Source organism: Castor canadensis, chromosome 9 (assembly GCF_047511655.1).
Source record: "Castor canadensis chromosome 9, mCasCan1.hap1v2, whole genome shotgun sequence".
NCBI classification, from domain to species: domain Eukaryota; kingdom Metazoa; phylum Chordata; class Mammalia; order Rodentia; family Castoridae; genus Castor; species Castor canadensis.
In genome coordinates this window covers 125,655,650-125,667,853 of record NC_133394.1, presented here as the reverse complement: position 1 = coordinate 125,667,853, position 12,204 = coordinate 125,655,650, and the positions used below count along the sequence as shown (strand labels likewise).

Sequence of the window (12,204 nt, the reverse complement as noted above, 5' to 3'; positions counted from 1 at the left end):
AGGAACGCCCTTCCTTTGGTCACCTAGTAACTTTTCACTGGTCAACAACAAGCTGAATAAACTATTATGTGTGTGAAAGTGCTTGGACAGCCGACTTGGATCATCTCCTAGATTGTAGGAGAAATAACCATCACCGAATTTGAATTTGCTGAACCTTCAGGTTTTGCTGTCAGGAAAGAAACATTATTTTTGGAGCATAAAATGGATATAGAAGACTTAGGTTCAGGTAAACTAGGCCAAATATTAAAGCAGATTTGGAGACAAAACCAAATGTTAAAGCAGGCATTCCTGGGTGATGACCTTTGTGAGGGGGCTGATGGGGCCACTTGGATAGCCACAGTGGTCTTTTTAGGTCAAGAGCTCAATGGGGCTCTTCGCCAACTGTTGGAGCACACTACAGGGACCCTGCGTTCTACCTACCAGCAGCTGTATGCACTGCTTGACAAGGAAAATCAATGTATCTGGAAACAAGGCAAGTATTTTTTTCTTAGTTTATACTCTCTCTGAGAAATCTTGATTGGGGCAGTATCTGAGAAGTACTATGGTATACAAACAAAGCTAAGATATAATCTGTGTTCACAGGGGACTAAAAATATGGTAGAGGATAAAAGGTAAGACAAATACACAATAATGCAAGGGATTTCACTGTAGAGTTTTACTAGGACAGATGTGGTATTTAAACTAAAGTTTCAAGGATGAATTGGGTTTATGCAATTGGAAATTTGGGAGTTCTGAGGTATTATTAGCAGAACCCAAGGTAGGAAAATATAGGCCTAGTTTATGCAGAGCAAGTGGTTCTTTTCTATATAAGAATAGTATATTCTAACCCTAGGGTCATTTGAACCTGGACCTATTAATTACAAAAGAACTGGGAAGACTTGATGGGCTAGAGTAGAAAATTGGATGCTCTCCACACTAAAAAAAGGGACAACAAATTCTTGGGAATAGATCCAGTTATGGATACTAAAAAGTACAGTAAGTCAGGAAGAACATGGTATCTGATGAATATAATCTTAGACAGCAATACTTTTGTTAGGTAAGAATGCAGGTGACACTATGAAATCTACCTCTAAGTAATACAGTACTAAGGTTAGTGGGCAGGCCTCATAAAAATAAGGAATCCATGGTAGATAATATTAAGAAATTCAATATAGAAGACAAAGAGTAGGCATCAGAGAAATATGTCCAAATATGAAACCATCATCTGGAACACATAACCAGGGCTCTAGTCTTTGGAGAGAATTGAATATAGTCCTAGACAGCATGTCAGGACAAGTACTCAGCTGTCAGAAAATAGTAGTTCAAACTAAAGAGGGTCTTAGGAATAAGACAAAGCACAAGTTGTCAGAACTGGAGCCCTAACATAAGAACAGACTAGTAAAAGGATGATTTGGTGATGATACTAAAACCACTAAGCTATGGGGGCCTTAAATCACAGATTCTTTAGTACAGAATTGATTTAAAGATTAGGGAGGGGCTAAGCCTACAAGAAGTCATGAGATGACCCTAGTTATGAGAAGAGGGATGCAAAATAGGAGCATGGTATGAAACATGAGTGGAGTGAGACATTACGTCAGATTGGATCCTGCTGAGGATTTACACTACAGTGAAGAAGCTTGACTTAATTCAGTTGTCTTTGAGTAGTCACTGCAGGGTCTGATTAGAGAATGGCATGATCAGAGCTACTCTTTGAAACACTAATTTCAAAATTTCTAATGATTGCAAGCTCACGAAGAGGCATAGTGTAAACCTAATCCAATTCTCATAGCAGCAAACTAACCCCTCCCCCCAATACAAAAGCTACCTCAGAAGAAATAATGCAGCTGTAGTTTTTCCTGTTACCTAAGCCTCTTCTAGAGTGTTCAGGTAATTTTAGGTACAGTATTTTAAATATGTAATTGAGAGCATATAGTACCTACAGAGGCAAAGGAACAATTTTCAGTCATACTAAATGAGGTGTGATTGAAGGAGATGTTGGCAAGACATTTGCCTTCAAAATGCAAAGCATTTTCATCAGCAAGAGGGATTGTATTCGTTCTTTTGTGACTATATTAAAAAAGTAGTTTATTTACATTCATGAAGTATTAAAAGAGTGACAGTTGTACACATGATTTTCCTAAATACCCAGTAATGGTCTTTGTAAGATTATGTCACCATACCTTGTCAGCACAGAAGCATAATTTGGCTTAGTTTTATTCTTTATTTTTTGTATGTGCTTCTGTAGAAATTATTGCTTTCATAGACTGCCTCATGAAAATGAATGAATGCTTGGGGAACACTGCTATGCTTCTAAAGAAAGAAGAAAAGGAGATGTGTAATTTATGCAGCATGCATGAACATACTCTACAGCAGACAATGTCAACCATTCAAGATACCAAAGCAACAGACATTGCTGCAGGAGGGGAACTAAATGTCATAGAAACAGCTACTGTTTCTTCCACAAATGAAGAGGAAAGTCATTACACAAACCAGGTCCAGTTAAAAGAAAATAAAATACATATAAATTCTGAGTTAGTGAAAAAAGAAAACAATGCATCATTGAATGGAAATGTAATAGGGCAAGAAGAGTCACAGAACACAATGTTCCCAGATAATGTAGAAAATGAAAATGATAAACAAATGGAACACATGACTGCTGAGAACACTAATGGCAACAAGGAAGAGATTCATGATGTAATCCAGACAACAGAAAGAGAAATTCAAAAGACCTCAGAAACCCAAAGAGAAGAGATTACTGCATTCTCAACCACATGGAATATCTTTAATAAAGATGGGAATAATCTTCCCAAGGATTCAGAAAGTCTAAAGCAAAAGAATAACATAATGGAAAAGGAGTAAGTAAATGCAATGTCAGAAGTGCTTATATATGCCTATGTATATGTGTGTTTCTAAAGTTAGTGTTTTAGTCCATGTGGGCTGCTGTAAGAAAATACCATAAACTGGGTAGCTTTTCAACAAGGAAATCTATTTCTCATAGTTTTAGCAGCTAAGAAGATCAAGATAAAGGTACTGTCAGGTTTTGTGTCTAGTGAGGGCTTTCTGATTCATAGATGACAACTTCTTGCTGCATCCTTACATTGAGGAAGGCATAAACAAGCTCCCTTGTTCCTACTTTTTAAGTGTCACTAATTCCCATCGTGAGGACTCTACCCTTATGACCTAATCACCTCCCCAAAGGCCCCACATCCTAATATCATCACCTAGAGGTCTAAGATTTCAACAGAAGAATGTTGGGAGAATACAAACATTCAGATCATAGCAGTTAACATAGTATTTATACCTGAACAAATTTTATATTTCCCTGTCATATCCCCCTAAAATTATAAATTAGTAATTTATTTTGTTATCCTTATAGAAATTTATGTGCCTGCTATTACTAATATTATTTATTTCTCATAGTTTTAGGAAACAAATATATTAAGTGTTCTTTAATGGAAAAAATACATTCTCTAGATAAGAATGTAGTCAAAGCAATTGTTTAGAACTCAATTTTCTATATTGCTACTTTTTGAATTATAATAAGAAAAAAGCCAGGAGACTGCAGAATGTTGAAAAAATGAGATAACTTTTTAGTAGCCTCAAGCCATCATCCATTTTTAACCAATGTCTTTAGAACTCTAGGGAGCTCATGGATAAATTTTGGCAGGTTCTTAAAGTTAAATGTACATGTATATATGTAGTTTATTTCCTTGAAAATTTTCCAGAGTTCTCATCAGATTCTCTAAAAGCCCATTAGTTAAATTTTGTGAATTGTCTTCCCTGTCCAAGATAGTAATAGCCCTCTATTTTGTCAAATAAAATAAAACATTCCCAAACTACATTTTCCAAAATGAACATAGCACCCTTGGAAGGCAATGGGGAAGAGGGAAAAATAAGTTATTTTGAGGAGTCAGGCAGATAATTTTTGTTTTCTGTTTTATTACATGACTAGTTTTGTGACTGCAAACAATTTGCTCTATTTTTTTAGCTTCATTTTTCTTTTTTGTCAAAGTAATATATACTTCCTGGGTTCTTTGGTGAGGTCAAATGAGAAAATCACAAAAAGGACATAGCACTGTGATACTTTTAGGTGTTTAAGCTCAGCTAAATGTTAGTGTACTCATTTGTTTCACCCTAAACAATTCTCACTTTCCCTGTTTCCTCCTCACTACTGTTTTTCACTTACCCTCTTCTCTGCCAAGATGTGATGATGCCCTTTCACATAGATATGCAACACCATTTTCTGGATAACATTACTGAGTAAGTCATTTTGCTCACATTGACTTCAGCTATCTATACCATGAAAAGAATGGGCTAGTTTAGCTGTGATGTTGATGATCTACCGCATGCTATGGATGAGCCTTTCCATAACTGATAAGAATTATTGCCTCTGCAAAACAACCTCTAAACTAGTCAATATGTGGTTACCCATTTTGTTTGAGAAAAAACATTGACACTTCACAGCTTCACATACAGAAATGACTCAAAACATCAGTGAGTCATTGCCTGAACCACTCCCTCTAACACCTCCCCTAGGTGTTCCCTGGTTAGTGATTTCCTCTTTGTGGCATCCAAGCCAATTGTACTTGGCTTGCATATTTGAGAGGATGACTACTCACTGCAATACCCCAGGCTAGGAAGCCATCATGCCACATGAAAGATATATGTCATAAACAAAACCTTGCTTAGAAACTGTTGTGGTTCCCCCATGTTTACCTTTCCAAGAGTCCTGTCTCCTTTTGTGTAGCTATCCTGGTGTGTACACAAAGGGACCTATTTTAAAGGAACTAGATATACTTGTTTATGAGTAGGGAAAATGGACCCAATTATAAGTATCTTAGTACTACTTCATCTGTCATTTGGGAACCACACCTTGGGAAGGAAGAATGTGTTGAGATGGTTTCCAGCCATTCCTGAAGCTATATGAAGCTGGGTCACTGTAACCTCTACTGAACAATAATTCTCATTTTCTGAATTACCACTAGACTATCACTAGAGAATACTCAAGCAGACCAATATACTGGGTTATTTTCTACTCCTACTAATTTTGTAAGTTCAGAAATATAAGTAAATGATTCACTCTGCAATTTCAACATTTAAAAAAATTTCTATGATAAAGCACACTTTAAAATTCTATTTACCGTGATTGAAAACAGCTAAAACCTCATTATTCAATAATGGGAAAATAACACCCTGGTGAAGATAATGGTTAAGAAACAAATAAACAAACAAAGCAAGGGACTGCTTTCTGTGAATTCAAGCCTATAATCCTGACTACTTGAGAGGTGGAGATTGGGAACACTGAGGTCCAAGGCAAGCCTAGGCAAAAGTGTTCATGTGGCCCCATCTCAGTCAATGACTGAGCACATGGCTTGTGCCTGTCATCCCAGGTCCTTGAGGAAGCACAAATAGGAGGATTAAGTCCAGGCTGCCTGGGCATAAAGTGAGAACCTATCAAAAACAAACACAAAAAGGGTTGAAGAAGTGCTCAAGTGATAGAGCACCTGCCTAGCAAGCGTTAGGCCCTGAACTGAACTCCCCATTACTGTCAACAAACTAAAACAAACAAATATAGTAAAATATAGTCAAAATAAGGTTTTGGAATAATTATTTAAGGATTGTAACTACTCTGTTGCTAATTATTATGACTAGTTGTAAATTCATAGAACTTTTGTACCTTTCTCAATTTTTCCAAAAATATCCAGTGAGCATCATCATTTGATCTAGTGTGTTTAGACAGTTCCAATATCTATGTTTGATGACTCCCTCTCCTACAATTTAGCAAATGATTTAAGTATTGTTACTTAGTTTATCAAGAAACATCAGCAATCTTCAAATTCTTATTGTGGACTGAACAATGCTGAGGAATAAATCAGTCACTTAAGTAATAACAATAATAACATTAGCAAAAGTAATTATAGTTAACACAATTAACATAATAAATAATACCTACTATGTGCCAGGCACAGCTTTTTCTAATTAACTGATATATACTAGTTCATTTAACTCATAGCTTTTCTGTGAGATAGAGAATATTTTATTTTAATACCATGTTACAGCTGAGAAGACAGAGGCAGAGAGATTAAGTATTCTCTCCAAGGTCACGGGGTCAATAGTGGAGGAATAATGGTCATGTCAAGGCAATGATCTATAAAGTTTGTACTCTTCTGCATTTAGCTATGAAGTACATAAGTAAAATAATTGGAAAAATGATGCTCTGTTTTTCTGCAGATACCTTGATGTGTTGAGTGATGGGACTGATCCCCAAGTGTCTTGTTACCTAACAGCACCATCCTATGTCCTACAACAACTAGAATGCTGGATAAGTAACAGCATGAGTTCTTTAATAGTGAATGATAATGAAGAGTTGGTCAGTAATGTCATCACTGTTGAATGCTCAGATAAGGAGAGGAGAATTCCATTTCCAATTTGCATTGCAATCCCATTTATTGCACGTTACAGGGGAAATTACAGAGACATCATGGTGAAAGTATCTGACAAAAACCTTCAATCAAGTTACCTAACCCCAAATTCACTGGAAGGAATGAAAGGAAGTTACAAGGTCAGAAAACCCTTGGCTACAACTACATTTGTTGTTTGGCTCTTCCTAATATTACTCATGCTATTAGATTGTAGTATAGATATAATCGCTTCATTGGTTAAAAAAAAATTAAAGGATTGATAGATTTGTGTCAGTACGCTCATAGTTTTTGACATCTATAAAGATCAAATTGCAGAAATTATTTGCTAAAGTTAGGAATGGAGAACTTGGGTATAGGACCAGAAAAATGCTATATTTTCACCTGGTAAATAAAATCAACATCATGACTTAATTAGCTTCATGCTTTAAGAATAACAGACCTAATGTGTTGCAATTTAAGAGTGTTAGAATTCCCAGATAATAGTAGCTTTATTTGTTATCACTCATGATCTTGAAAACTATATAAAATAAAAATTGTGTGTGTGCAAAGACCATAAATGGAATTTGGTCTATATGTGGAAGACAGCATATGTTGTTATAGAATGTGGGCAGGGGAGGAAGATCTGCAGAGTTTGAAATTGGGTTCCTGTGATTTCTTGCAATGTGAACCTGAGTAGATTAAGAAACCTTGCTCTGACTTGATTTCATTTTTCTTCTTGGCAGTACTGAAGTTTGAACTCAGGGCCTCGCCCTTGCAAGGAAAGCACTATACCAGTTGAAAAATTTCCCCAGCCCTTTTTGCTTTAGTTATTTTTCCAGTAGGGTCTCGTACTTTTTCTCCTAGACCAGCCTCAGACTGTGATCCTAGTATCCATGCCTCCTTATTAGCTGAGATAACAGGTATGCACTACCTGGCCTGGTTCTAGTTTCTTCATCTGAAAAATGTACACAGTAATAGTGTCTGTCTTATAAGAGTGTAAGAATTAAATTTACAAAACACTTAAGAAGATAAGCAGAAGCCTATAACCACATGCTAGTTGCTAATAAATTATCATTTTCATAGCAGACCATTATAATATCTTTGAAGTTCTCTGTGGTCACAGTTTCATATGTTATAAGGGGAACATACACACTTCTTAAATTTAATCCTATAGAGTCAATGTCCACTAATATTTAAAGTTCTTCTGTGGGCTACTGAAATTAAAATATTTGTCTTTTTCAGCTATATCTAAATTTTTCTTATTTGATGAAGATGGCAGGAAATGTAAAAACAATTGTATCTCTTCCTTTCCTGATTATTTAGTTAAATAAGAAAGCTAAACCTATTGTGAGCTACTCTGTTTCCAGCCAGTTCACCATTTCTTGGGCAACCTTGTGGTCCCCCCACTCCTAGGAGGTCACCATATTGATAACAAACTTAGTGCGAATACCTGATCAACACAGCAGACTGTGGCCCAGAAATCCTAGATTCAACCCATCCTCCTGCCTTAGCCTCCTGAGTAGCTGGTGTATACATGTACTCTGTTGAGCCTGGCCTAAGCCTATTCTAATTACTTATTCCAACTGGTATAACAATACATTTTAGATTTAGTCTAAGAAGCTCTTAAGTGTAAAAAGCTGGACATTATTGCCCTTGATTTAGCTTTTTAATTTGACCAGCTCTATGCCTGCCACAATAAAAGTAAAAATTTCTCACAGGAAAATGCTGTTTCTCACAAAATGGGTTTGAATGATGTTTAGTAAATGGATGATCAAATCAAAAGAATAATTAATACAATCACTGACTACTGTAAAAAATAAAAGCCTGTACTTCTTTTGTCTATAGCAGCATCAGGGTACTTATCTCTAATTTTAGCTCTAGAAAATTTGAATTCTGGATTCCTTCCAAATTTTTCTGTGGGTGGGTCCTCTGACATCTAAAATTCTAATTTTAAAAGGCCATTTGGTTTCCCACTATCTGCCAAATGTGATCTCAAGGCACAGAAACCCCACAGGCTCCCAGAATACCTTTCTTACTTCTAGCCATTTTCCCTCTGGTCAATTAAGAACACTCATGCTCCCGAGTTTTCCCAGCCATGAGTTTATGCAGTGATATTGTGAAATCTCTCCCTTAGTCAGCTTTCAAATGGTAGATTATTCCCCACTATGACTGTCCCTGAAATGTTTTTTGTGTATGTGTGTATGCCTGATTATCCCCTCATGCTGGGTGAAGTCCGGCTGCTGTTTGGGAAAGCATGAATAGACCAAATCACTTCTAAGTCTGCCTCCTCATTTTAGGTGTTAGTGATTATGCAAGTATATCATTTTGTTTTCATTTATGTACTCAGTTTCCTTTTGTGTGATAAAAAAGCTGGAATATGTCTCTGCATATATGATTACAAATTTGAATGTCGCTGCATAAAAAAGAAACACAAATGTGTCTCTCTGCTGTTATCTGCTCCCACTGCACAGAGGAGAGAAATAGAGAAGATGAATTTATTTTGGCATTCTTAAAGAGGGAACTGTCAGAAGGAGGAATTTGCTGACAGTACAGGAGCTAATAGTGTGTTTGAGTAAACCACCCCAATAATGAAATTCTGTTCCTTAGAATTCCCTAAATCAGTATTGAACATTCTGGATAAAGATCTGTATTTAAAATCCATTCCAGCTAAAGGAGGCCAGGATTCCAGAAGCAGTTAATGCTTGTGAAAACACTGAATATGACTGCCAATTTTATATATACATTTGTGTGGATTTAATTTAAAATTTACTTCTCTTTTTTTCTATTGTGCAGTCCAAGTTTGAGAAACTCAGCTTCTACTCCTATTTCATCTCATGTAAGGGTCATCCATTTTTGATCAGTGGGATCCTTCCACATTGTGAATGATTATATTGACAGAGCATGGATTTTTTGACAGTTCACAGAGGACGTACAGCATATATTTCCCCAAAGAGTACTGTATCTTGTTTTAATGTCCTTTTTTTCATACAGGGGACCTGTGCTGCAGTGAAAGTTTACAAATTGGGTATGTTTTCTGTAGTGTCTTGTTTAAAGAAGGAGTCTTTCACAGTGACAAAGAAAGGCCTCACTCTGAAGTCAAGCATGGATTCCAGAATATCCTTAATTTACCCTCCAGGAGTTTTCAGCTCACCAGTGCTCGTCCAATTAAAGGTAAAAATTTTAAAGATCAGAGCACCTGCCAGACAAATGCAGAGACCTAAATTCAAACCCCAGTACTGCCAAAAAAACTGATTAGCTCTTTTTCCTAGTTTTAGTGGATTATTGAGCATGGTTCTAATGAATGAAGAGGGTACAAATATTTCAGATAACAATAAATGAATTCTTCTCAGGTATTTGTAGTGGACGAACATATCAGATATCAGAGATGGAGTGATGATTTTGAACACATTGAATCTCATTCCAAAATAAATCCCTGCTTTATTTGAAAGGCTTTCTCAGCTGGTCTTTTGTTTTGTTTATGATATTTATTGATATACACATGTGCTGAGTATCTATGAAACAAATGAACATTCATATAGCTCAAGATTCACAGCTGCGAAGATGGCAAAAAAAGATAATCAGTTAAAATACTTATTATTATGAATATTCAGTTATATTTAATTGTGAAAAATTAGCCTTTTTTGGAATAAGGATTTAATATATACAAACATTATTTGCAAAATGTGGAATGATATGTCAATGTACATTTTAGATTTTCTTCCTCAAGTAACATTCCCTATCTTTTTAGCCTGAACTTTTACATGCTTTTCAATTTCTCCCAGTTGTTAACATAAATGGCAAGAGAAGAAGAAAGATTAGGAAGAAAATATATACATTTATTCATATATGTTTATTATACACTTTAGAATTTTGGAATTATCTTAGCTATTTTTATTATTAACCATTTTTATGTGAGAGGAAATACATAAATATAGTCTTATTTTTCTAGTTTCTAAAGATCACTTGATCTAACAATAGTTCTAATGAAATTATATAAAATGTCGCTTTTGTTTTCTAGGTCATATGCTGCCTATAATTTAGTGTTTCTCAGTTATTTATAGCGTAAGACAGGGGACCAGATTTCAGAAAGACTTAGAAGAAAGGGCCCCAGATGCTGTGATCATAAATAAACAGCATTGTTTCTCACCAACAACATACAGAGAATAAATATAACTATGTTCTGACAATCATCAGAAAATCAATTTAGGAATATGCTAATACTTTTGCTATTAAACAAATATATACATATATACATATACACAGACATATATATTTCTTCTTCATGTAGATCCAACCAGTTGACCCATCTCTGCTGGCACATTTAAAAACACAGGAAGATGCAGCCCACTCAGTACTGTCCACGAGCCCTCTGATTCACATTCAGCACCCATCAACTCATCCCTTTCAGAAGCCAGTCACTGTATTCTTACCTTGTTCTCCACATCTTGATAAGAAGAGTCTCGGGGCTGAGGAAGATCAGAAAAGAACAGCTAGTGCCACAGCAAGCAGGATCACACCCATACCTTTATATTTTCACCGGTGAGTCAGATCCTACTATTGCTTACTGACTTAATGGTAACCAAAGAAAGTCATATGATTAAAATTATAGTCAAATGGCTTGCACTTAAATATCAGTATGTGAAATATCTTTAATTTAAAAATAAAATATTGTTGACCCACAAAAGGAAATGATTTTAATTCCAATATGTTCAAAAATATGCTATGCAATAAGACTGATATAACAGAGAAAAATTAATCCTTTCCAAGAACTTATGATGTGGTGAATTCCAAATATGTAGTATGGTGATTTTAATTTCTGTATTTAAAAGGGTTCTGTTAGCATAAGAAAAAATTAATCTGACTTTTTAAAATCATATTAAATTTGAATATTTATTTACCCTATATGTTGATTCTTTATTTTCCCAACTTTTATAATTAAAAAAAAATCTCCACCAATAAATCAAATGTACATATTAAGTTATCAGTCAGAAGTGAAATCAGAAATACCATGCTTACAACTAATAGAACATATTAAATGATAGTAATCTTAGTTGAATTTTTTTTCCTAACAAAAGAGGTAGAAAGGGACCCTGCTATTCATTAACTCTGAAGAGTTTTTTTTCCTCTGAAAAAACCCAGAAGATGCAGAAACAACTGCAGGTTCAACTATTAGGTGAATAGCTACTGTTAATTGAGAGGTTATTATGTGCATTCTTATATTCAATGTATATTATTATATTCAATGTATATTATATTCAATGTCATTTTATCAGTGAGAAGACTTAAACTCAATGACACTAAGAACTTTTACAAATGCCTATAGGTTACCAGTGGCTCACTCTTGAACTGGACTCATCTCTACTTCTAGACATGACTTCTATGTTGCCATCATTTCTTTGGTTTGAAGCTACAAGGCTGGAAATTGAGAAGTGGACTATTTGCTCTTTCCTGACATTTGAAGTTTAGGAAGCTAGCAACAGTAGAATGTTGGGTACTGACTGGGGGAAGAAAATAGAGCATCGTTTAGTGTGAGGCTAAGTGAGAGACAACATAGAAATATAGACATGTTTCAGTTATGCATGCTTTTCCTACTGAAATGATATATATGCATAAATCCTAAATGGCAATTTAATTAATACATGTTCCTATATATTGTGGTAAAGTGAAACTTAAGACCAGTTTCCTATTTAAAATGCAGCAGTCTAGAAGATAAAGAATGTTTCATTCCCCCAAAGACCCCTTAAAATAACCATTCTGAATCCTAAAAATGGAATATGACTAGTAACTAATTGCCAGAATCTAGTAAGTATTTCTACTATCTATA

At 35.2% G+C, this 12,204-nt stretch overlaps 2 protein-coding genes across 3 annotated transcripts in view; one reads left to right on the top strand and one right to left on the bottom strand.

The window, feature by feature from the left end:
* Arap2 (ArfGAP with RhoGAP domain, ankyrin repeat and PH domain 2) overlaps positions 1-10,829 on the bottom strand; it is a 235,389-nt gene extending 224,560 nt beyond the window's left edge. The window contains exon 1 of the mRNA XM_074042487.1: positions 10,811-10,829. The gene's annotated coding sequence lies outside the window, so the exon portion shown is untranslated. The remainder of the gene's footprint in view (positions 1-10,810) is intronic.
* The window catches only part of Dthd1 (death domain containing 1), a 78,970-nt gene continuing 66,818 nt past the window's right edge, over positions 53-12,204 (top strand). Inside the window, exons 1-5 of one of the 2 annotated variants that reach the window (XM_074042492.1) lie at positions 53-472; positions 2,225-2,834; positions 6,211-6,541; positions 9,372-9,551; positions 10,669-10,919. In XM_074042492.1, coding sequence (XP_073898593.1) covers positions 202-472; positions 2,225-2,834; positions 6,211-6,541; positions 9,372-9,551; positions 10,669-10,919 — 1,643 coding nt within the window. In that variant the 5' untranslated portion in view covers positions 53-201. Of the gene's footprint in view, positions 473-2,125; positions 2,835-6,210; positions 6,542-9,371; positions 9,552-10,668; positions 10,920-12,204 lie in introns of those variants that run through there. The other variant, XM_074042491.1, reaches the window with a different exon arrangement.